The following is a 27,217-nucleotide window of genomic DNA, read 5'->3' on the forward strand; positions in this document are numbered from 1 at the left end:
CAGTGTTTCTTCATACTCTCACATGAGAACAGGCATGTTCTTTCCCTAGGCTCACAGTAAACGCTCTGTCAAATCTCACAGGCCCAAAGTGCTTTTGGTTATCCCTATTCCACGCCAATCTGTGGCATGGAAGATAGATAGCATTACCCTGACTGCCTTAGACTAATATACCTACTCCACTTCCGGGGCTGGGAATAATTTTGAGGTCAACCATCCAAACTGCATGACAGCCATTCCATAGAAGAGGTATGGCCTAAATCTTTGGGGCAACCTGAATTCATGAAAACTCTCTTAGATTTATGTGACTAATTTTAGAATTCACTTCTGTATCATTTAATTTTACTAATAAAAATACCACCTTTACCCTAAATGTCAGCCAAGCGTAAGGCTCCGGTGGGACAGAAGGAACTATCAAAGCTTTGTGTTTTTATACATTAACAGCATTTGACAAAGAAATAACTCTGAAGGAAGGAGAATAACCAGGCAGAGTCTAGATGCATGGAAAAGAAGTCTTTGAGAAGGCTTGGCAGGCTGAAGGAAAGGGCAGGACTACTTCAGGAATACAATGTTTAAGTAAAAGAGGTTGGGGTCTGTTGATCTTGAGGAGAGATGAGGATGGACTGGAAAATAGGAGTGAGATATAGTAAGAGAGGAAAGGATATGGATGACGTATATACTGTATGAGTAACCTTCAATCGACCCTAAGAAGATAATAGTTGTTAAATGGTTAGCTATTTAAAGAAAGAAACCTGAACAAGTAACAATCTTGAGTTGCAAAGTGGCTGGAGTCACACAACAGACTAAATTTCTGGTAGAACAAATCCAGCAGCTTATGTGAAGGTTACCATGTCTGAGGCTGGATAGAAAAGGTCTAACATCCAACCAAAGTCACAGTTTTTGAACTCGGTACACAGAGACAGACTGCTAACAGTTGATGTGTCCTCAGCGAGAGTGTCCTCACTTATATCCTCGTTCTCCTCTTCTGCCTCCTTTTTTTGTTTTAAACTTTTGGGAAGTCTCATCATTCAATATAGTTCTAATATATCACAATAACAGAGGCGGCCCAATTTCTACAAATTGACTAATTCCATCCCTGAAAAGTTCATAAAATAAAACTATACAAAGCATCATTTTCAACCATCCTATAGAAAAATTCCCCTATTAAATTTTAACTCTAAATCCTCTCTCTCTGTTAATAACCTCACTGAAAACTTCCCCATCACTGCCTGCCAGGGAGATCAAAAGAAACCAAATTTAAGAAACCTCCAACACCTGTATCTGACTGAAAAGCAAACATACAGACCTTTCAGTCCTGCCCCTACTATTCAGCTCTTATCACACAGAGACATGGTGGACGTCCCCTTGGGAAGCGGATAGCTCTCAGGTGGAAGCTAGGCCTGCAATAAGCAGGCCAGGAAACATGTCTCCCAGGCCCCATACTCTTGGGAGAAGCATTTGGCCACCAGACAGCATGTCCTGTCAACCTAAAGAGTTCTTAAAAACAAACACTGGGACCCAGAATAGAACCCTGTGGTCACAGTGCCCACAGTTCACTAAGCACCCTCACAGGTCTTTGACAGAACACTGACTGCCAGGTCCCCTGGTGAGCAGAGAAATGGAAGATTCCCAGGCCCAACTGAGCATCTCAGGGAAGAACCACAAGCAGAGCAACTTTCAGAGCTGGTCAGCCAGCGTTGACAACCAGGGAAGCAAGTACTGTTCTGTATTTGGAGAGAGCATAAACCTCAAGGAAATAGAGAAGTCCTACTCAATACTGTTCTCAACTGATAACAAGAGAACTTGTTAAAAAGAAACCCAGTTTTCTGGAGTCCATGGAGAAATATGAAGCCAATGCTCGACTAACAGAGCAGAAAGCCTTTTATAAATAGTGCCAGTCAAAGCTCCAAAGGTCAGAGCTGATACATGCCCGATTGTTCTGACAATTTCTTAGGTTGCTAGGCAACAAGGAGCTGGTCAAACAGCTCACCTCCAAGGACATACTTTATAATACCACCCTGGTAGACGAGAGCGAGGCAGCAGTGAAGGCAATAGTCAAGAACAGGAGAGGGAGGTTAAGAACAAGATGCTCTTCAGACAGTCTGGACAAAGACAGTCTCTACCCAGCTCTCAGGAGTGGCCTGCTTAAGAAGGTGGAGGCCCAGGCAGCTCCCAGGGTGACCCTAAAGACAGACTCCAAGGAAAAGGGTGTGAGGGCAACGGTGAATATAAGGAGGTCCCCCTTCAGTAGGCAGAGCAAGTCAGCTCAGGTCTTATTTTTAGAGTCTCTGAACAGCGAAGAGAAGCTTTCTGTGGACAGCATTCCACCACCATGGGAAGGGAAAGGTGCCATGAGAGACTTCTCCAGTGGGGCACACAAGCATTGTGCAGTAATCCCCAAGATCCAGCCATTGGCAGGAAATCGAAAGGCAAGCTTCTTAAATACATAGTATATGGAGACAGAAGTGTGGAGCACCTCCAAAATGAAAGGCCAAGACCCAGGAACAACCTCCACAACCGGGAGTATATACAAATGAACCCAGCCCTGCTGACTCAGATCCACACCATCCTAAAGCAGGGGTTTCTCATGAATGAAAGGGCCAAGTATTTGGTGGAGAGAATGAGAAGTCTCCCCCTGCCCACACATTTTCTCTTCAAAGATTTCTTTTCCAAGAGCCCCTTGAATAAAGGAAGGGAGGGAGCACTGAATGCCCCAGAAATCAGAATGCATGGTGCGGGAAGATGACAGGAAATAGTTCTCAAAGAGATCAGAAAATAAATTGGAAGCAATTTCATTACCACAAAGAATAGACTTTTTTTTCTAAGGCACCCCTCCCCTTTCCACCCAATTGTCATTCAGCAACTACTGAATACTTACCAATGAAAAACCTTACCCCTGACCTCAAGGCTGCTCCTGAGCTCTGGTAGAAAATGCTTTCCTCGTCTACAAAACATGGCAAGCAAGGCAGGATTTTACAGTAAGGGCACAGTAGCACTGCAAGCCTTCAAATGGAAACCTGGAGACAAGCAGTGAGAACAGGAAGCAAAAGCAGGGCAGGTGATGCTGGGACGAGGGCATCTGGAACTTTCCACACAGGTTGGATCTCCATGCCAAACAACAGTTTTCAAGGAAAATATCTAAGAGGAACATGACTCTGGGAAACTTTTTGGCAGTATTGCTTACTGTATACTAGACAGTAAAAGAATTTGGGGAACATTCACCAATTTGCTTCTTCAGGGGCTTGGGTAGGGAACGGGAACAGGAACCTGGCTCTAATTTCTGAACTTTTTTACCAGTAAAAACAATCCAACAAATGAAAGCTAGTCAGTGAGAGAACTGGGAGGGTCTGCCCTCCTTCCCTGAGTCAAGCCTTCTGGGGGAACCTCCTGACATTTAATTAAGCAAAGATAATGCCCACTGAAGGAAGCTGACCTGAAAGTGACACGCTACTGTGAAATGAGCATGAAATGGGAGCTTGTTACATATATGAAACGGCCAGTGATCCTGAGCAAAGCGCTTCACAGCTTGAGACCTAAGTTTTCTCATCTATATACTGAGGGCTGGACAAGATGATCTGTCAGGCCATTTTTACCCCTAACCCACCAAAATCCAATTGCTTTAGCTTGTTGTCACAAAAGCAGGTATCGAATGGCTATCCTGCAGTGCCTCCAGTCAACATTCAGACTTTTTCCCTGAGGCAATATAAGACAACAGTTAACATGTTTTTATCAGTTAGGTGGTCATGAGATAAATATATATGGGAAGTGGTAGTTTTTCACTTAAATGAGTATAATAATGGTACAGCTCTCTTTGAATAGTATTTTTTTATTTCTTAAATATTTAAGTTCCTAAGGACGGTAAGAATAACCCAAGGAAGTGAAATTAATGTCACAAAACACATGGCTAAATAACTGCAGTTTTGCAGTGCCATGTGTGAGATCAGACGACAGAGGGAGGCCTACCTTCAGGCAGAGGCTTCTCATGTCCCCTGGAGTGGCCATGTGCTGTTCTACATGACTACTTCCACTTCGGTTATGTAGAAGCTATTTAAAGCACACAAATGGTCCTGATGAGAAAAAAGCCACCCTTAAGTGAATAATGGAAATTATAAGCATGATTTGAGGGTGGGGGTGGAGGTGGGAGTAGAGCTGGGTAGAAAGGAGTGCAATGGAAACAAAGGAGCCTTCATAAAACTAAAGTCACTTCTTAGGATAACATGATTGATTTACTCACCACCTTCTTAGGAACATAAAGCAAACAAGTGGGTTTTCCTTTTACTGCTTTTCTGAAATGAGCTACACTCAAGAAAGCAGCATGGGGGGTTGTGTTGTCCCTGCACAGTGGCAGGAGAGTATGAGGAGCAACTGAATACCACAACAGCTCCATCCAAGATCATTTTTCACACGCAGGAACCATTCTTATACTACCCTTTATTGGTAATTTCTGTAGAAATCTGGAAGTCTCGTTGACACCCTCCTGTACAGTGTGCAGTGAATCAACATCATTTCCCTTGGACTTTGCAATCACAGTGGCATTCATACATTCATTCAACAAGTATGCATGTACAGACAGTGGAGTAAAGAAAACAGATAGTTCTTACTCTCATGAAGCTTAAAATTTCAGGAGGCAATTAGGCAGTCATGAAGTAAACATAAAAACACAGATTGTAATAGGCAGAATAGACTAGAATAATGAAGACTTTGGGGAACACAATTTAAATTGGAAAAATATCTTAGTCCCATTAACACATGTTGAAGGGGAATGGCATTGTTTTGCTGGATTTGGGGCCTGGATGCAAGCATATTGGGGTAACTTCTGAAACGCATTGTAGGGTAATGCATTTCCTTCCATTTGGGCCCAAATGTGTATTTACCACCCAGTTGTGATGAGCTGGGATCCTCCTGCTCAATCTCAGCTTGAAGCACTTGGAGGTTATCTGCCTGCTGTGGGTGATTGTTTTGGGACAAGGTACTTCATTTGCCTCAAGAAACAGATTTGATACCACTACTGTGCCCTTTTGGAACAGAGAAGTAGGCAAGACCCCAGTGTGAGGCAGAGTGATGGGATCTTTAGGGACATAATTCATGATGTAACTGATGATGATTTTGGAGTTTATATATTTCCAAAGTTTCAAAATATGTTCACTTGGCTGATTTATCTTTATGGTGATGACAGTAAGTAGATATACGCCCTTCTTAAAAGTTACAGTAAGAGGCTGGGGGCGGTGACTCACGCCTATAATCCCAGCACTTTGGGAGGCGGAGGCGGGTGGATCACGAGGTCAGGAGATTGAGACCCTTCTGGCTAACACGGTGAAACTCCGTCTCTACTAAAAATACAAAAAAATTAGCTAGGCGTGGTGGCGGGCGCCTGTAGTCCCAGCTACTCAGGAAGCTAAGGCAGGAGAATGGCGTGAACCCGGGGGGCAGAGCTTGCAGTGAGCCGGGATCACGCCACTGCACTCCAGCCTGGGCAATGAGCTAGACTCCGTCTCAAAACAAAACCAAAAAAAAAAAAAAAACAAAAGTTACAGTGAGAGTTGACATTGGGAAAAGGGAGGCTTGGCCAGGGTTATGCAAAGACACAGTAGGGAGGAGAATGGGAAGTTTCTGAGACACCCTAGTAACTGCGTGGATCCACAAAGCACATGTACAGTCTGCTCTGTGCACTGCAGGTACAGCCACGAATAAGGCCCCATGGAGCTTGGTGTGTGTCTACTGGCGCAGACAAAAACAAACCTGCTTTTTCTCATTTGCCTCTACTGTGGGTTCCTTGTGTAACTCTCAAATGCTAGCATTTCCATGGATTCCATCCTTGTCCTTCTCTCCTCTCTGCCTTTTCCAGGACAATTTTCCTGGCCACAGGTTCAGCTATGGTCTATGTGCTGGAGTCATACATTTTTATCTTCTGTGTATGTTTTTCTCTAGACCTATGTTTTTAACTGCCTCAGGACAGCTCTCCCTGGATATCCCTCAGACACAACTAAAACATCATTCAATTGTACCATTAATAATTTTCCCTTCAAAACCCACTCCTCTATAGACCCAACAGCAACACTGTCCATCCAGCTCTCAAAACCTGAAATAGGGGAGTTGTCTTTGACTCTTATCTCTCCCACGAGCACTGAATCAATCACCGAGTCCCTAGCATGTCTTGGACTGTGGCCTCCCTTCTATCTTCAGGTTATCTGCCTTTTTAGAATTATGGCAATAACTTAACTGCAAAGACCACAAGTACACTTGTGCTCTTTCAGTTTGTAATAAATATAAAATGAAAAGTGATTATGTCTTTGCTTCTTAACGTCTGCAAAATCAAGTCCAAAGTCCTTGGTATGGTCTATAAGGCCCTCATTATCTGACCTGCCTCCCTTCCCAGTCTCATCTTGATCCCTTACAGCCTGACACTCAGACATACTAAAGACCTTTCGCCTAACTGACTCACATACACCTATCCTGTCTGTCAAGATTCGGCTTGACCTTCATCACCTATTTGCAGTATTTTTGGATCTGAATTCTCTGCCCACATTGTACTTTCACATACTTCTTTTACCCTTAGTGGTTTGTACTTATGCCTGGTCTAACTAGATTGTCTCCCTGTAATAGACTCCTTGATTCAACAAAGCAGCTCTGAATCAGCCTGAAACCTATGGCACCCTGCAAAATGGCAAACATTCAATAGGTATTTGCCTAGTAAATGTTAATGAAAGGAAAAAAATTCAAACTTCAGTTGTAATAGGATTAGAGACAAGTTTAAAAAAAGTTTCCCATAGAAATCTTCATCATAAATATCATCCTAAATGTCCCGAGTCTTTCCATGGGTCTAATTTACCAAATCATGAAGACTCTCTTTCTCACTGTGTATGTGTAGTGGGAGAGGCAGAGGCAGAACAGTTTTTTTTTTTTTTTTTGCAAGTCTGCTGTCTGGATTCGTTTTTCTGGGGACGAAATCTCAGGCTATGTAGCTTTTCTGGTCCCTTTTTGGTAATCAACAAATCTTCAGTTTCTCTAGGTATTAAAAAGCCTATACCTTTGAAACACCAAGATGCCAAACTCTCTCTTAATTGAAAACGTAATTCCGCCTCTTACTGAGGTCTTTGGGTGGGAAGCTTAGACAGCAGTGTAGGGCAATTGGTTTTTCTTTTCTTCCCTCCAGCTTCTTCCCCATTCAAGAGCTGTTGCTGCCCTTTCTGGAGGGGAGGGAATTAGAAAAAAAGATCCTGCCTTACCCAGTCACTGTTAATTATTACTTTGAGCCAGGGTGGGGAATGACTTTCTTTCCTGGAATACACCCTGCTGGAAACCACAGCTGAGATTGTCTAAGCTGGCAGCTTCCAACCTCTCCTCCCTCAACAGCTTCAACATTATATGGCACTCAGCTGCAGGGTGCCTGGCTCCAGGCCGGCAGTCCACTTGTGCAGGGTAGTTTTCAAGATGGCTCATAAGCCCATCTCTTTCAGTGACCAGTGTGACTTATGGGAAACATACATCTTGACTCCATTATTGGTGGGAGTACTCTTTAGTTAATTGCCACAGGCCACTTCAGACACGTCTTACCCTGAGACCCTTTTCAGAGTCAGGTACCATCCCTGTGTCCCCTAGCATCTAAAGATCACAGGCGAAGGTCTCCAAGTAGTTCACTTAAAAAATACCTCAGTAGGTTTATGAACAGGGAAAGCTCCCAATTCATTGTCAGCAGTATGACTCTCATCCCCAAACTGAACAGATACATAATATGAAAACTACAGACCAATATTCGTTATGAAAATAGATGCAAACATTCTAAACAAAATACTAGCAAACCAAATCCAGCAGCATAGAACAAGATTTATGTAGCATGGACAACTGAGATTATCCCAGGAATGCAAAATTAATTCAATATACAAAAGTCCAGTAATACAACATATTAATAAAGGACAAAACAACATGAAAATCTTGATACAGAAGAAGCATTAACAAAACCCATAGCCCCTCCTTTTTTGTTTTATTAAAAAACATTCAGTAAACTAGGTTTAATAAAATAATTTCCTCAACTTGAAGCAAACCCACAGCTAACATCATACTCAATGGTGAAAGATTGAATGCTTTCCCCTTAAAATCAGGAAGAAGAAAAAGATGCCTGCTCTTGTCACTTCTATCCAATATCGTACTGGAAGTGCTAGCCAGCACACTAAGGCAAGAAAATGAAATAATAGGAATCTAGACTGGAAAGGAAGAAGTAAAAGTATTTCTGTTCACAGATGCATGATCTCATATGCAAAAAATACTAAGTGACGAAAAAAGAATTGTAGAAAAGCTACAATATACAAGATCAATATACAAAAATTAATTTTATTTCTAACACCAGTGAATACAAAAATAAAAATTAGAAAATAATCATATAATTAAAGTGGCATCAATAAGAGTAAAATACTTAGAAAAAAATTAAAGACGTCAAGACTTGCACACTGAAATCTATAAAACATCACTGAAATAAACTAAAGACCTAAGCAAATGCAAAGACATCCCACGGTCATGGAACAGAAAACCTAACACCATTAAAATAGCAGTTATTTCTCAAATTTATCTACCAATTCAACTAAATCCCTATCAAGATCCCAGCTGTTTTGCAGGAATTGACACAATCATCCTAAAATTCATATGCAATGCAAGGGACCCAAAACAGACAAAATGATTTTGGAAAAAAAAAAATTGGAGGACTTGCACATCCCAAATCTAAGCTTACTACAAAGCTACAGCAATCAAGACAGTGCAGTGCTGGTGTAACGACAGACATATAGGGCAACAGAGTAAGACTGAGAATCCAGAAAGTCTTCTATTTATGGTCAACTGTTCTTTGACAAGGGTACCAGGACCATTCATGGGGAAATGAGTCTTTTCAACAATTGGTGCATGGGAAGATGGATATACAGATACCAATGCACTTATGCAAAAAATGGATGAAACAGGAAACTTCACTACATTCTACTGCATGCTGGGTCATTTTCAATCATTTAGGTGGCAACACTGACCAGGTAACAGAAAGATGGAGGCAATAACATGTGAAAGGCAAAACGGCTTTTTAAAAAAAATGACAATCTCTACCATGAATTTACTTACACTCCAGGAAAAGATTAGAAGAAAAAAAAAGAAAATTCCTTAATTGAAATGTGGAAAGGGTATCAAGAGGAGACCCTAAGACACTCCATAAGAATCCCAGTGACTCCTCATTGTTCAACTAAGAAATGTACCCCACTATGCTGTGCTACCACGGAAGAATTGGAGGTACTTTGGGGGTTGATGAAGTCTTCATGGATGAGGTACTTTAAAAATCTGGTCATGAAGAGTATTTGAGAAATATAACAAGTGAAGATGCTGGGCAGGAATGCAGGAAGAAAAGTGTGTAACAAACACAAGGCCAAATTGGAAAGGTCAGTGAGGGGGCAATCTGTGGAGGCACTGAATGTAGAGGATATTAAAATTAGCAAGATGGTGTTCTAGCACAATGAAAAGGATTGGAAGAGGAAGATGAGAGTTAGGGAGTTAAATTAGGCAGCTGCTAAGAATGTCCAGGTGAGTCAGAGGATCAGGACCTGTAAGGGCAGTATAAAGAAAGAAGGAAGATGGGAGAGGTTTAGGGGGAAAGAACTGACAACCTGTGACAATTGAGGAATGAGAGATTTTGATGATTGTGGTGAAGGTTACACTTCTTAAAAAGAAACAAAGAATGGTCGATACAGATGCAAGATGAAGAATTTTGTTTTTAGGCCTACTGACTTTGAGGTAACAGAAATCCTAGAGACAGGTCTGAGCAGAAGATACGGAATTGGGGAAGAATCTTTGGGAGTGACTGAGGTTGACTAGAGAGAACTCGGCAAGAACAGGTAAGGACTTTAAGCAGAATTGGAGGAGTATCCATCCAAAATCTGGGTAAATGGGGAAGGAAAAACAAGTAGCCAGAGAAGCAACAGCCCAAGCTAGGGTGTTGTCAAGGTTATAGATGTTACTGATTTTGGCAATGAGGAGGTTATAAGGATCCTTGAAGACTGTACTTTCAGTGAAACTACCATGGATTAGTAGCCTTTCATAGTGATATCTACCCCACACCTGCATCAAAATCTTGCAGTGGCTGTTAACAAATGCCAACCCACCAACAGGGAGGGGAGAAAAGACTTGGGACTCTGTACTTGTAAAACCCTCTACCCTCCCCAGGCAATTCTTTACACACTAACACTATTGAGGTAAAAGGAGACAAGTGAGGGAGCAAATGGAAGGTGTGTTTTTGGATTATACAGTGGCTCATGGAAGGGTGGGAGGGGTACAGATGGCCCTTAGACACTGTGGAAAGTCAGAAAAAAAAATTACAGTAAGCAGGTAAAGGGGTAAAGGGATCAAGACTACACAGGGACTAGTCTTGGGACGACATTTCTTCCTCTGACAGTTTGTATGGAGTTCTTGAGAAAAATTCCTCAAAAAGGGGCCTGAAATCTCAGAATGGTCATGTTTTTAATGGGAACAGGGAGTGATGCTGCCCCATTACAACCATCTGTTCTAACAAACAGAATGTCTGTACCAAGGAGGGATGAGTAACATCAGCAAGTTCTGTTTGAAGACTTTTTCAAGTTTCTTTTTGATATGTATCTATCTCCCTATACAAGCAAGCATCCCCAAAAGTAGTTGTCTCAGGAAACCAGGGTTAGGATGACCAGCTCATTTGCTGGAGCTGCCAAGGTCCAGAAAAGTCTGGCTGCAGGCTGTTTGCATGTTTTATGTTTGAAATGTTCTATAATAATAAAAGGTAAAAAAAGTGTACATTTATTTGGAAAACCAGTTACTTTAGTTTATGGTTCCTTTTTTTCCCCTCCAGAGCTTCCTGGAGATTGAAGTCTAATTCAAAGAAAACCAAAATCTATAATAGAGTAGAGTATCTGGGCAAAAAAAGTACTTTTATAACATAACATTTGGGGTAGAGGAAGTATTCACTATAGTCAAAATTTCTGTTTTGCTCTTCCTTATTGTTCAGGGACATTCCATTAAATAGTAATGAAAAGGCAGCAAAAGTAAGAGGAGTGACAACATGCCCAGCATAATTAAGCAAGCTAGAGCAGCTACTCTGTGCAACTGATGATTTTTTTCCTCTAAAATTTTAAGGGTAGGTTCATTTTGACTGTTATAAGTCTACTTGACGTGAATTCTATATCTGATGATAACCTATTTCAATTACTTTAAAACTTGTCATATGGATACATTATTACAATTGTAGAACTTTAATACCATAATAATAAAACTTGAGAACTGAAGAGCACACATTTCTTCACGAATTTATTATATAAAACGCCCTCAGAGTATTTAATTTCTCCTCACTTTAATTACACATTAAGAAGCACAGTGGATGAGAAGCCTTTAAGATGACTACAGTTGCACGAAGGTCCCTTTCATCAAGGTAGCGTACGTACCTTAACAGTGTTCTAAAGGCTGGCCCAGAAAAACCCCATGTTACCTTATCACAATATGGAAAGCATTGTCTTCTTTTTCCACTAAATTATGGTGAAAAGTGCCACAGTTTTATTTAGCATTATGGTACATAACAGTTCTGTCTCAATTATGAAAAAAATTAATTAAAATAATCCTGAAAGACATCCTTTTTCTCCCCCCAATGATTTGAAAGCTGCATTTTTCCTGCCAATTTCAAACAAATCATCAGGTTGATCTACAGTAATCAGTTAACACAATCACCAAGGCACAAGCTCAGCACATTAGCTATAGCTTGTAGCAGAAGGATATATCAATGTCTCACCTTAGTTAAAAATACATAATCCTTTTATTTTATAATGCAATAAAAGAAATAATTAACATCACATACACAGAAGACTAGGAAAGGGGAAACTACTTACTTCTGGAAATCAGTAATGTAAACCTACTTGTACTTTTCCATAGTACATGAAAGTAATGTTTAACATGTTTTGAATTAAATTTAACCTGTGGGGCTATACAATGTAATTCTTAGGAGTAACAGTTTCATTCATTTCCAGGTCAGCTTACTGTATGATTAAGTAACACAAGGCACAGTAGCCATCTTTTTCATTATGTTGCAACACTGATCACGTGCCTCGATAAAATGGCTGATTCAACAAGATGATGGCAACACGAAGGGGAGACTTTGGATTGTCTATTTAAAATCTAGGTAATAAGTAATTAATAAAAACTCTATCTTAAGTGCACTTTCACATGCTTTTTGTTTATAATAAACAACAAACTTACTTCCTAACTTTGTTGCAATAGGCTTGACTACCATTTCATTTGGCCAAATGCACTTTCCCCAGTAAACTTAAAATAACAACAAGAACAACAAGAACAAAAATCCCTGTCCTTTCATATACCAAGAGAGAGGATTGGCTACTGAAACAGTTCATTGCAAGACACATGAAGACGACATACTGTGGCATGAGTTGTTTTTTAATTTGTTGTGCTGTTACTAAAGTTCTGAGGGCTGCAGTTAAAACATTCCAATTTCTCCCTTCCATCTTTATTGATTCTCAAGATTTTGCACAGAAAACTCTTTGGGGGCTAGAACAGCAGTAATTGCATCACACTGTTTTCAAGACTTCAAGTTTCAAAAGCAAATCATTAAAAAAAAATACAGTTCCTGATTTGAGTTAGATACAGGGACAAAAAAGTAGCACATACTTGAAGGTTACGTGGTCTACAAATGGTGGCAATATTTTCCTTGGGAGAGTAGTTCTGTTTGTTGTTGGTATATATTTTTTAAATACTCAAAAGGCTCAACCTCAAGCAGTAATAAACACAAGCAAAAGTGATTTAACCCTTAAAATAAATATTCAGAAAAACCTCTCTGTACATACAAGTGAAAGAATATGTAACACTTTCACGCAAAAAAATAATTATAATAATAATAAAGGATTTGTTCATATATGTAGCTGAAATCTGCTGTTCCAGCCCACATGTCCCCAATAAAGAAGGGAGGCGCAGACACAGGTGACTACTGTGGTTCACTATCTTACAGCCTTTTTGTACTGGGACACTATCACCACCAAAAATTTATCCCTTGTTATATTTTTAAAATTTTTAAAATTTTTTCTTTTTTTTCTTCCTTTTATTGTTTTATTTTGTTTTGTTTTACAGCATGCCAAATCCTTTGGCATACGTGATGGCCTTCAACAATCTCTCTTTAAGTTTTTCTTTGCTTGAATATTCCGGAAGTAAAAGCACATTAAAGCAAGTATGAGATGTAGGTAACCTAAATAGAGAAAAGGGGAAAAAACAGGAAAACAGTAAGTCATGGGAAATACACTTAGAATTAAATGCTCCTATTTTTAGATTGTATAGACTTGAGACGGTTTGCAATGCAAACTATACATTAATGCAAATCATAAACTTTTTGTTGTGTAACTACCAAGTTGTCTTTATCCTATAAATTACTCAAAGCTAGTGATGATGAAAAGATACTGTATCCATTGAGTTTTTACTACATACCAGATACTATTTTAGGTACTGAATTCTTACAGTTCATTTAACTAAATCTTTCCACAACGAAACCACAGAGAGGACATCAGTAAATGCACTTTAGAGGTTAGGTCACTGAGAAGTTAAGTAACTTCCTCTAAGGTGGAGAAAATATTCAAACCTGTTTTACAAGATTTCAAAGTGTGTGCTCTTAAATGCTTATTAGAAATACTGCTGGCAACATGACTATGAAAATGATTTGATAACGGGATTCTAGCATAATCGAATGATAATCTTCCGTGCCTCAATGTAACCATTCTAAATAGATGATCATGTTATATGGCTTTCAACTAACAAGCTGGGAATCAAAAAAGTAAATGAATCATACTAATTTGAAAAATTCCAAACCAATGTGAGCCCCCATAATAATTTTTAACTAGGGCAATTTTTTAAAAGTTTCCTCACACAATGAGAGCAAAATATTTTCTCAATTGTCTAATATGATTTGGGGATTTGTATATAAAATCATGAATGTGCTTAGCAACTATAAAGACAGTTCATATGTGTGTGATGAGGAATGCAAGGTTTTCAGTAGGTATACAGTCACAAGTTAATAATTACCTTTCTGTGTCTGGGCCATTTTTGGCTATAATCATCTTTAATTTTCCTAGTCCTCCCACAGGTGCTCTGTCTGTGCCCGTTGTAAACTGCAAGAAGAGTCTTTTCTGTTCATCTGTAAATGAATGGACGATTTCCCAGAACTCCCTAATGAGAAGAAATACAATACTGGTTTCAGTTTGGCATTCATTATGACTGGTACTAATATAAGCTTATGATTTGCATTAAAACTATATTAAGAGACAACTTGGAAGTTAAATATCAGGATAATATCACTTCTGGTGATTTAATAATTTCCAAGCAAATTTATCTTAAACAGCTCTGAATATATAAAAATTTAGATTACCATATGGTAAAATATTAGTACAATAGTAAAAAATTGAGAAAACCCAAGTGTGTAATAACAGGAAATGACTATTTAAACTATGGTATAATCACGTTATGCAGTCAGTAATGAACAAAAGACAAAATCCTATGAATTGAAAAAGACTGAAATGAATATTTGGAAAAATTAACTCCAGGTGCCTTTGGGTATATATTTTATTTATCCTTTCTCCTTTATTCTCCTGGTCTACTCATCCTTTAACTCAACTTTGGGAGGAAAAAATGATACAGATTAAGGACAAAAGAAAAAAAGACCCCCTGCCCCAACCAACTGGCCCCAAATGCAAACAACTACATACCTAATAGCAGTAATACAAAAGTTCAATTTTTACATGAACTAGAATACTTTTAACAAGTAATATGTGCTGTGTATGGAGGAGAATTATTCTGACATTTCTGCCACATGCAGTTACTTTAAGAGAATGATTTATCCTGTGGCATTCCTAAAATCTATGTAATAAAAGCTATGTTTTAATGACACTTAACGTTAGTTTGAGTTCTAAAAAACGAAATACAGGCTCAAAGTGCAATCAAAGTTTACTTGAATAATCAAGCATCTATAAAACATATATACACTAGTTCATAGCTAAGTAAATTTTTTTTTTTTTTTTTTGAGACAGAGTCTCGCTCCGTCGCTCAGGATGGAGTGCAGTGGCGCGATCTCAGCTCATCGCAAGCTCCGCCTCCTGGGTTCACGCCATTCTCCTGCCTCAGCCTCCCAAGTGGCTGGGACTACAGATGCCTGCCACCACGCCTGGCTAATTTTCTGTACGTTTAGTAGAGGCAGGGTTTCACCGTGTTAGCCAGGATGGTCTTGATCTCCTGACCTCGTGATCCACCCACCTTGGCCTCCCAAAGTGCTGGGATTGCAGGCATGAGCCACCGCGCCTGGCCCATAGCTAAATAATGTTAAGATTAAAAAATTTTTTAAAAAATTAAAAGTATTTTTAGTTGCTTATATAATATAAAATGCATTTTAATATTTATTTAGAAAGTTCTTTCCAGAGCCAGGTGTGATGGCTCACGCCTGTAATCCCAGCACTTTGGGAGGCTGAGGCCAGTGGATCACCTGAGGTCAGGGCTTCAAGATCAGCCTGACCAACATGGTGAAACCCTGTCTCTACTAAAATACAAAAATTAGCCGGGTGTGGTGGCAGATGCCTGTAATCTCAGCTACTTGGGAGACTGAGGCAGAAGAATCGCTTGAACATGGGAGGCGGAGGCTGCAATGAGCTGAGATCACACCATTGCACTCTAGCCTGGGAAACAAGAGCAAAACTCCATCTCAAAAAAAAAAAAAAAAAATTCCAGAATGTTAGCAGAGAACATCACACATCCCAAATCAGTAATTACAATTTTCTAGTTTTTGATATTCTAATATTCCAACATACTATTTTTATTACCAAAATGCTGGCATTTTTGTTGCTGCAACACCATTTATCTGAAATAAATTAAAAGTTTTATTAGAATTCTTGGCTTTCTCCAATCTCTTGCCACTTCCCTTCCCTGCCCCTCTATGAAGCTACCAGTCAGCAAGAGAAAACAAAAAAGAAACACACAACAACAGAAAACTGGACATGAAACTTGCAGGAACAACTCTCAGGTAAGGAGGAGAGGAATCAGACCCCAGTTCATGACACTCCTTTTGGGGAGGCTGACAAGAGAAAACAAGTCTGCTGTAGCACAGAACCCTCCAACATAGCAGAAAAGCTGCCCTGCAGTGGGTGGTAATAAAGCCTCCTCACACTGCAGGAGGGCTCTGAAGCTTAACTGAACCAGCTACACCTAGGGAGGTAGATCAAAGAGCACCACTGAAGAACAGAGACAGACCCTGCAGGAAGTGGCAGATTAGCAGTCGTCACCATGACCAGTCTGGCTATATTATTACGGAGCTGTTTCTTTGGTCTTTTAAGCGAAACCTTTAAAAATTTTATACAATGAAAACAGGGAACAAAATGCGTCTCTTCCTATAAGTGTCATGTGTGTTACATTAACATTTTGAATTAAATAAGAATGCATTTATTTAGAAAGCTGAAGAAAACATGAAGAAGCTTCCAGGTTTCCATATAAAAGTGGTGGCTGTATCGATCACATCCTACTCACATCTCTAAAGATCTACCCAGATCAAAAAGGGGAGAAATAAAAAAAAAACCTATGACTTAGGTCTAGAGTAAAACTAGGAGACAGAGCAATAAACTCCAAATACCATAGAAGTGGGGAAATGAGCAGGGTCCAGCAGGAGCTACATCGAAGAGTGGCTTGTGCAGAATCATACTGATTAGGGATCACCCAAAGGCCAGACCCCACGCCCTCCACCACCTGCCCCTCAACAGAGCACTACTGAGAGCAGGTTAGAGCACTGGCAACAGGGTGGTTAAAGGATGGACTACAGAAAAGTACTTGGGTCCAGCAATGGCAGGCTCAGGAAGGCACTATGCATGAAAGAAAGGGGGGTACCTTTGAAAGCAGAAGTGTCTCTTAAGTGGCTGTAAAGGGGTGGAAGCAGCAATGAAAAAGTCTTCATTAAGCTACATGGAGCTGAAAACTCAGAAAGTGGTGATTCTGCCCTTACTAAAGCAACAGACGAGGGATCCCTTCAACCAAGACCCCTAAAGCCACAAAAATTCCTCCCTGCTCCACCATGAGGTCTAGTAATAACAGATCCAGAAAAAAGTAACATCTATTATAGAAACATAAACAAGAAAAACAGAATTCCGAAGTCCAAATAAAGTTATTATGGGAAGAGTCTGGTGAATGAGAAGCAAAACTTCCCGGTAGACAGAAGTACACCAGAAAAATTCAGTCATAAACAACAGGAAACCTGTAACACCACATTCCAACACAAAAGGAGAATGCAGCAGCAGACAAGACAGACCACCAGTGATGGGAAATACAAATTCAGAAAGAAATGAGCACATCTTAAATAGAAATAAGAATACTAAAAAATACTGAAGAAATATGCAAGGTAACTTTGGAAATAAAGGCTAATTTTATTATAAGGTGACCAAAGAAGAAGCAGTATGACTAAAATTTCTAATGAAGACACTCTAGAAAATTAAAAAACAAAAAAATGAATAAAATAAGCATAACTAAAGAAATGCATATCAAAGCATAATAATGAAAAAGATTAATAGCTAACTACATAAACAAAAGCTTTCATTTGGCAAACATCCTATCAGCAAGGTTAAAAGACAAATGACAAACTGGGAAAAAATATTTGCAAATTTACCAGCGTTAAAGGACTAATCTCCTTAACATCTAAAGGTTCTAAAAATGAAGAAAACGACCAGCTGAGCAGCAAAATGAGCAAAAGACTATATAAAACTATAAACAGCTCTTAAGTACAAGAAAAAATGTCCATCATCATTCATAATTGAGGTAAACTCAAAAATTGTTAACTATAGTAAAATGCCATTTCTCAATCGGCAAATAAGTAATCATCCACATTTAACAACACATTCTGTTTGGCAAGTTTTAAGAAAAGAGATACTGTTGTAAACTGCTGGTGGGAATGCAAGATGTTTTTTTTCTGTGAAGTAAAATTTGGCAGTATCTAGCAAAATTATACATGCATCTACCATTTGATGCAACAATCCCACTTCTAACAATTTATCTTAATGATACCTTACATATGTAAGGAATAATGCATGAACATTAAGAGGATTCACTGTGACATTAGTACTAACAGCAAAAGGTTAAAAATAACCTCGATGCCCATAAATATTGATAAGCTATGCTGCATCCACACAAAGTAGCAGTATTCAGTCATACAAAACAAAATGGAAAACACCTTTGCAATGATGTGGGATGATTCTCAGGATACACTAGGAAGATTATTTTCCTAGTTCTGTCCTCTGATAAGCAGTAACATTCAAGCAGTAACATTCAAAAGCAAAGGCCATACTTTGCATCTAAAATCTGACTTCTAAATGCCATTCTCCAACGATTTATTGGAAAAATAACTTATTCCAGGCCTGAGAATGAATGTTTGAGATTAGCTAGAAATTTCAAAATCTAATAGGGTCATTTTAAAAGCACACGAAGGCTAAGCAATTTGAATATCATTTAGAGTAATGACTGTGAAACGTATTAAATACAAAACATTCATGAGTTTGTAATATTCAAAAAGGCAGCAAAAACCAACCAAAAGCCAAAATTAAATTGTCACTATTAAAGTTATTACATTAACTCCTTCCTCTAAAAACCTTGAATCTATTTTATCATGCCTTTTCTGTAGAACTGTTTTTCAAGGTAATCAAATGGCACCTAATGATGCGAAAAAAGAATGCCAGGTATATATGTAGGACAAGCAGATGGAAATTTTTTTTCCCCAAACAGCCATTTTGCAATCCCCAATGAGATAACAGATTAAGGTAATGATACTGATAAATACGAAAATCAGGTGAAGCGCAGGTAGCAGGTTCTGGAAAGATGATGATAGCAATGACATAGTTATTATTATTATTGTTATTATTTTTTGTTTTATTCCCTCCCAACCTCCCCTACAAAAAGAGCAAACTGAATGAGAAAACCAAAGACGCAGAGACATTATCTACAACAAAACCATGAACCATTACATATAATTGGACAGAAACAAAGCTCTGACAACTAAAAGATTGGTTAGTAAGGAAGCAGATGGAAGGTAACTGACTGGGTTTCTTACAGCCCTGAGAACAACTGCCAACCCACTGGAAAGCACAGGCCAATCTGAAAACAGGGCTTAAAGTTTAAAAAAGTTCTACAGGATCTAATTTGCAGATGATTACAAAGGGATCATGATGTAGTAAGCTCTGGGCCCTTAAAACTCCCGAATACCAAATCCCCCCTAGAAACAAATCTTGTACTGAGGAAAAACTTCTGGGAATAACTTCCAAATGGACCAGATCAGTAATAAAGACCAAAAAAGTTCAAATATATGTGTGGGGTAGAGGAGTAAAGAAGGCAGTTTCAGAAAGCAAAAGGGCATATTTTTGACCATTTTACAAAAACACAGACTTCTCCCCGTCCCTAAAAAGCGAGAAAAGTTATCCTGGCCCATCTCTCCCTTGTGCAAGTATGAGAAACTCATTTCACTCACACACACACACACACACACACACACAAAAATAAATAACCAACAGAACAGAGTGAAACAGTGTAATTATTAGAGAAAGAGTATGTGCATATACATGAGAATGGTGTCCCTACAGAAAATCAAAGTACACCAAACAATATGCAAATAAAACATGAAAACCGTCAACAAATTTCAAACTGAGCTAAAAAGAATTTAAAAAATAACAAATCATTAGAAATGGGAAATTTCTGAATGAGGGTAACTGAAGAAAAGGAAGACATGACACAACTCAGGAGTAATTAGATATGCAAGGAAAAAAATCACATCAAATACAAAGAAACTAAAACTAAACTAGAAGAAACATAAAGGTGAATGAAACAGAACAATAATACCAGAACCTGAAGGCAGAAAAAATATCTTAAAAAGAAAGAAAGCCATGCCTGAGACTGTCCTTGCTGGTCCAGAGACAGTTGCTGTTGTGTACTGGCAGGAGGAATTCTGCTACAATTGGTCCTGGCAGTGTTCACCTTTCCTGCAAGTGTTCCACAGCCCAGGGACACAATGTGGTCAGGAGCACTGCCAGGAACACCAGCAAGGGGGAGCCTGCCACAACAGGCACAAGGCTCAGGAAGCACTCTCCAGCTCACGAAAATCTAGTGGGGGTGCTCTTCCCTCACCCAAACACACTCTGCGCAGCTCAGCCTGGAGAAGCCCCCTCAAGCAGCACTACTAGGAACCAGTGCGAGCGCCAGTGGACTGAGATAAAACCAACAAACCGAAACAGCACCACAAAGTCTCTGAAAAATGGTCATTGGAACCACAGCCCACAAATATATGCTAGTACCTACATGGTAGACCTTAACAGGTTACTACTGAAGTTAAAATTTTTAAAAAGTACAGTCTCCTGATATAATAACTAAAATGTCCGAGACACAATCCAAAAATTATCTGTCATACCAAGAACCAGGAAAATTACATGAAGGAAAGAAAATCAACGCCAACACTGGGATGAGTAAGATGCTGAAATTATCTGACAAGGATCTTAATGCTGCCATCAGAGAAATGATTTGACAAGCAATTACAAGTTCTACTGTTTCAAAAACGAAACAATGGAAAATCTCAGCAAAGAAACAGAAGTTACAAGGAAAAAAAAGCAAATGGAAATTATAGACCTAAAAGATACAATAGGAGAAAAATAATCATTAGATGGGCTCAACAGTAGAGTGAAGATGACAAAGGACAGAAATCTGAACAAGAGAGAAAATAGACTGAAAAATGAACCATGCCTCAGGTACATGTGGAACAATAACAAATGACTCAACATTTGTATCATTAGAGGCCTAGAATGGAGAAAAGAGTGACGCTGAAAGAACACCTGAAGAAATAATGGTTGAAAATTTTCCATGTTTGGCAAAAGACGCAAACTTACAGCTTCAAGAAGCTGATCGAACCCCAAATAGCATAAATAAAACTATTCTTCAGGAATAAAGGGAAAATAAAGTCATCTTCAGAAAGAGAAAAACAAAAAGAATTTCTCAGTAGCAGAACTGCCTTTGAAGACTGGCTAATGGAAGTAATAAAAGATGGAATCTTAGAAAAAATAATGGAAATAGCAGAAACATGGGTACATACAACAGAGCATCACTCCCTTGATAAGTTCTGTAAGTCATATTGGATAACTGATACAAAAACTTTAACAGCATTAATCCTCAAAACAATACTATTTAAAAGTGGGGAAAGAGACCTAACCGAAATTAAGGTTTCCACATCTCATTCCATGTGATAGTATTGATGGCAGTGAATGGTGATAAGTCACATTATCTATAATGTGATACCCACAATGACCATGAAAACAACTATAAAAAACACATAAAAGGCCGGGCACAGTGGCTCACGCCTGTAATTCCAGCACTTTGGGAGACTGAGGCGGACAGATCACAAGGTCAAGAGTTCGAGACCAGCCTGGCCAATATGGTGAAACCTCATCTCTAATAAAAATACAAAAATTAGCCAGGTGTGGTGGCATGTGCCTGTAGTCCCAGCTACCCAGGAGGCTGAGGCAGGAGGATTGCTTGAACCTGGGAGGCTGATGTTGCAGTGAGCTGGGATTGTGCCACTGCACTCCAGCCTGGGCAACAGAGCGAGACTGCATCTCAAAACAGAAACAAACGAACAAACAAAACAAAACAAAACCCAAACACCAAATAAATCAAGGGTCTTAAAAATCTTAAAAAAAGTTCAAGTAATCATGGAAGGCAATAAATAAATAACCATAAACAGAAGACAGAAACAGAAAACAAATAATAAAATGGCAGACCTCTCCCTAACATATCAATAATTACCTTAAATATAAATGGTCTAAATAAAAAAATTAAAAGGCAGCAACTAACAGTTTTTATTAAAATGACAACTATATGCTGTTTACAAGACAGTCATTTCAAATTCAGCAACACAGGAAGAAAGTAAAATGACAGTAAAAGACAGATCATGCAAACATTAATTCAAAAAAACCAGAAATGGTTACACTCATATCAGATTCAGAGCAAAGAAAACAGCAAAACAGAAAAACCTTATATAATGATAAAGGACCAATCACCAAGACATAGTAATTCTAAGTACGTATGAACCAAATGATAGAGCCTCAAAATAAATGAAACAAAACCTGATAAAGAGATAAATCTCAGAAGCAGACCTATATAAATATTCTCAAGTGATTTTTAACATATGTGAAAAAAAAATTCAATGAAGGAAGAACATGCCTAGAAAATACATAAGGAATCCTTAAAACTCAACAGTAAAAAACCAAATGGACTCTTGGTATTTAATCCCAGAGAAATACAAACTTTTTGTTTACAACTAACATCACAGTTAATGGTAAATATTATAGTCTCTCTCAATAAAATGAGGAATAAAGTAAGAATACCTTCTACCAAAGGTTATAGCCAGTGCAACAGAGGAACAGTAATAAATCATATAAAGATTGGAAAGAAAGAAACCTGTCTTGATTTGTAGATGACATAGCTGTTTACTAGAAAACCCTATGAAATCTACTAAATAACTACTAGAATAAGTCAATTTAGAAAGGTTATAGGATACAAGATTAATATATAAAAATCAGTTTTATTTCAAGATAGTAATAAACAAGTGAAAAGCAGTATTTAAAAATACCACTAATAGCATTAGAAACATATTTTAAATTTATTCCTAACCAAAGAGTACATGATTTCAACATTAAAAACTATAAAACAGTGCTGAGATAAACTAACAAACATCTAAATAAATGGAGAGAGGTATGGTGTTCAAGGATTGGAAGAATATAATGTTAAAATGTGAATTCTCTCCAAATTGACCTACCCCAGTCAAAGCAACCCAAATCAAAATCTCTGCAGGCTTTGCCCTTTTGTTTGTAAAAATTAACTGATTCTAATATTTACATGCAAATAAAAGAGTCAAAGCAACCTAATGAAAAAGTTGTGGGACTCACAGCATCTGATTTGAAGCTGCAGTAACCATAGCAGTGTCATTCTGGCAAAAGGACAAAACAAATTAATAGAACAGAATGGAGAATCCAGAAACACAGCTCACACACAGATTGATTTTCAACAAAGGTGCAAAGGCAATTCAATGGGGAAAGAAAAGTCTCTAACAAATGGTACTGGAACAAATAAATAAAACTATTTAGAAAATGAATGACATCCACTGTCTAACAGCGTCACAAAAATTTATTGGTGGTGGATCACAGATTTACACATAAAAGTTAAACCTATATTATACAATTAGAAGAAAACATAAGAAGATATTTGTGGCTTTGGGCTAGGCAAAGATATAAAAGGACATAAAAAACCATAAAAGAAAAAATAAATTAGACCTCAAAAAATGAATAATTTCTGCTCACCAGAAGACACTCAAGAAAAACGAAAAAGGAAGCCACAGACTTGGAGAAAATAATCATAAACTACTTATCAGAAATGGGCCTTTTATATAGAATATACAGTATTCCCCATTTACCCATGGGGAATACGTTCCAAGACCTCCAGTGATGTCTGAAATTGCAATTAGTACTGAACCCTGTATATACTATGCATGATTTATTTTTCCTTCTTCACAATTTCATAGATACAATACTCATTTTTACCACAGATTTTAGCAACCTCAACATATGATTTTTAAATTCTTTCCTTAAAGGAAGCACTTTCCAGCTTCTCTTTGGCATATATATTCGAATTTCCAACATCACTGCTCCTGTGCTTTAGGGCCATTATTAAGTAAAATAAGGGTTACCTGAACACAAGCATGTGATACTGCAACAGTCGATCTGATAACCAATAGACTAAAAGTGGTGGGTAGTCTAGACAACATGGGTATACTGGAAAAAGGGATAATTCATGCCCTGGGTGGAAAGGTGGGAGATTTCACCATGTTACTCAGAATAGCATGTAATTTAAAACTTAAGAGTTGTTGGCTGGGTGCAGTGGCTCACGCCTGTAATCCCAGCACTTTGGAAGGCTGAGGTGGAAGAATTGCTAGAGTCCAAGGGTTTGAAACCAGCCTGGGCAACACAGTGAGACCGTGTTTCTATAAAAAAAACAACTAAAAATTAGCTGCACAGCTGTAGTACCAGCTACTCAGAGGGCTGAGGTAAGAAGATTGCATGAGCCCAGGAGTTTCAGTTTATAACAATCTGTAGTCATGCTACTGCACTCCAGCCTGGATGATACAGACTTTGTCTCTTAAAAAAAAAAAAAACAACCAACCAACCAAGCAACCCTCCCTGCCCTGCACCTGCCAACACACACATACATCAAAAACCCTGAGTTGTTCATGGAATTTTCTACTTAATGTTTTTGGACTACTGCTGACCAAAGATAACTGAAACCAAAAAAAAAAGCAAAACTAAGGATAAGGCATACTGCTATATTTTAAGAAAATATCTATAGTCAATAGAAATACAAAAATCCAATATTAAAAATGAGGAAAAGACACTGTTAGTTAAATATGCACCTACTATATGCTTTAGAAACTCCACTCCTACATGTTTGCCCAGGAGAAATAAAACATTTCCACAGTAAGACTATACAGCTTTATTCACAATAGTTCCAAACTGGAAACAATCCAACTGTCCACCAACAGGTAAAAAAACACATTTTGCATATTCATATAATGCAACACTACTCTATAATTTTTTAAAAGGCACTATAAATCAATGCAATAACGTAGATGAATCTAAAGAGTCTCGATGCAGTACAAGTATATAAGATTTCATTCATAAGATATCCTAGAGCAGACAAAAGTAAGCTACAGTGACAGTAACTAGGACAGTTATTGTCTGTTCTAATGGGGGATGGAGATTCACTGGAAGGGAAAACATGGGAACTCTGTGCTAATGGACATAGTCTACACCTTGACTGAAATATGGTTACATAAATGTAATTTTTAAAAAGTAACCCAATTAAGCCCTGGGTATTTCACTGTATTCAAATTTTACCCCACATAACATCGACACCACCATTATTACCACCACATTGATAACATTTAGAGAGCAGTTAGGGAATCACATTATTTTGAAAATTAGTAAGTAATGGGAAAGAATTAAGCATTATCGTATCTGATATGTACACATTTATATACATGTATACAGATCCTATATGTGGATCTGTAATTTAGGATAGTCATAGAGTTGATGAGAAAGAGTTTTTCTTAAGAAGTATTACAGGTAATAAAGGAAGGAGGAATAAAGAATTCGAGTATCACAATTTTGGAACCCTTAATGAATTAGCAGATCTAGGCAATCAGAATCCATGATAAAAATTACTAGAAAAGACAGAAAGTGAGTGAGACTTTTAAGTTATTCCTACAAACCAACATCTATGAAGTATTTAGGAAGGAAATAAACTCTGAACATGTTTTTCGTGTTTTTGAAACGGAGTCTCACTCTGTTGCCCAGGCTGGAGTGCAGTGGCACGATCTAGGTTCACTGCAACCTCCGCCTTCCAGGTTCAAGTGATTCTCCTGCCTCAGCCTCCCGAGGAGCTGCGATTACAGGTACCTGCTACCATACCCAGCTAATTTTTGTATTTTTAGTAGAGACGGGGTTTCACCATGTTGGCCAGGCTGGTCTCAAACTCCTGGCTTCAGGTGATCCGCCAGCCTCGGGCGTTTTTGCATGTATTTTTCATGTGCTGGAAAAGCTCTCCCTGATTTCATTTCTTGTTGACTGCTTAGAGACATCTTTCCAAATGTCCCTCCTTGTCACTTTTTCAAAGTTAGGGGCAGGGACTGCACGTTTTTTTGATTGGTAATTTTTGTTTCAAAGGTTTGATTCAGATTCAGAGTTGATTTTGCTAGGTATGGTGGCTCATGCCTGTAATCCCAGCACTTTGGGAGGCCGAGGCGAGCAGATCACCAGAGGTCAGGAATTTGAGACCAGCCTGGCCAACATGGCAAAACCCTTATCTCTACTAAAAAATACAAACATTAGCCAGGCGTAGTGGTGTGCACCTGTAACCCCAGCTACTCAGGAGGCTGAGGCAGAAGAATCACTTGAACCCGGGAAGTGGAGGTTGCAGTGAACTGAGACTGTGCCACTGCACTCCAGCCTCAGTGACAGAGCGAGACTCTGTTTAAAAAAAAAAAAAATTAACAAAATCTTATTTCTAGTGGTTTACATATTAATGATGCTGACAATTTTTAGTTGAAACATATTAAACAGCCTCACAGTTTTTATTTTTATGAATTCTGCATACAATAAATAAATACCAACCAAAATATCTATACAGGCATACCCCAGAGATACTGCTGGTTCAGTTTCAGACCATGGCAAATAAAGTGATTATGGCAATAAAGTGAGTCACACGAATTTTTTTGTTTCCCAGTGCTTATAAGTTATGTTTACACTATACTGTAGTCAAGTGTGTAATAGCATTGTCTAAAAATAAGTACATTATCTTAATTTAAAATCATTGCTAAAAATGCTAATGAAGTGAGCACATTTTGTTGGAAAAATGGTGCTGGTAGACCTGCTTGATGCAAGGTTGCCACCAAAAAAACTCAGTATCTGCAAAGTGCAATAAAGTGAGATATGCCTGTATTGTCCTTTTTCTCTTCTGTTATTACAAGCACTATTTTAAGTCTTCAACTACCGAATACTTGTAGACTATTTAATGAATTAATATTTTCATATTTATATTAAGAAAATTAAGAAGCTGAATTTAGCTAGAAAAGGTTTAAGAATATCATCAACTCTGAGGATGAGTTGGAAGCTACTTTATCTGTCATTTTTCACGTAACACTAGCTTGCCCTTCAAATCATAATACATTTAAAAATGATCTTAAGATACATACCAAGTACAGATTATGTTGTTATAAAAAGCTAGAAATAAAATTAAGACTTTAATTTCAAAGATAATTTCTCTATAAAGAATAACACAAGGTATGTTCAACCACTCTCAGAGATGCATCAAGATATGACTTTTTTTCCTATTAGAAATTACATCTATGATCAATCATATTACAGAGATATTGCTGTTATACTCCTTGTGACTGATGAGGGGGGTTTTCCTATCACCATGTTATCCCAACCCTTTAATGAATCACCTTTGAAACTCTGAATAGGTAGCAGCATAGAGGTTGCTAAGAGTAAATATATTCACCACTGCTGCCAGAAATGACCAAAGGTGCACCAAAAAGAAGAAATACTGGCGAATTCCCACACACCACGATGAACAA

General features: G+C 38.3%; 1 protein-coding gene and 1 long non-coding RNA gene across 21 annotated transcripts in view; one reads left to right on the forward strand and one right to left on the reverse strand.

Moving 5' to 3' along the window:
• The window catches only part of LOC131380643 (uncharacterized), a 139,108-nt gene that overhangs the window by 45,480 nt on the left and 66,411 nt on the right, over positions 1 to 27,217 (forward strand). Inside the window, exon 11 of one of the 11 annotated variants that reach the window (XR_009209899.1) lies at positions 10,997 to 11,035. The exons of 9 other annotated variants lie outside the window; for them this stretch is intronic. This is a non-coding gene — a long non-coding RNA (uncharacterized LOC131380643). Of the gene's footprint in view, positions 1 to 9,100; positions 9,132 to 10,996; positions 11,036 to 27,217 lie in introns of those variants that run through there. One more of the 11 variants, XR_009209900.1, reaches the window with a different exon arrangement.
• Positions 11,776 to 27,217, reverse strand: part of UBE3A (ubiquitin protein ligase E3A) — a 101,600-nt gene continuing 86,158 nt past the window's right edge. For all 10 annotated transcript variants that reach the window (XM_032175114.2, XM_058428071.1, XM_058428070.1 and 7 more), the window contains 2 exons: positions 14,059 to 14,202; positions 11,776 to 13,231 (listed from right to left, as the gene is read on the reverse strand). In XM_032175114.2, coding sequence (XP_032031005.1) covers positions 13,111 to 13,231; positions 14,059 to 14,202 — 265 coding nt within the window. In that variant the 3' untranslated portion in view covers positions 11,776 to 13,110. The remainder of the gene's footprint in view (positions 13,232 to 14,058; positions 14,203 to 27,217) is intronic.

The sequence above is a fragment of the Hylobates moloch genome, unplaced genomic scaffold (genome assembly GCF_009828535.3).
Source record: "Hylobates moloch isolate HMO894 unplaced genomic scaffold, HMol_V3 SCAFFOLD_14, whole genome shotgun sequence".
NCBI classification, from domain to species: domain Eukaryota; kingdom Metazoa; phylum Chordata; class Mammalia; order Primates; family Hylobatidae; genus Hylobates; species Hylobates moloch.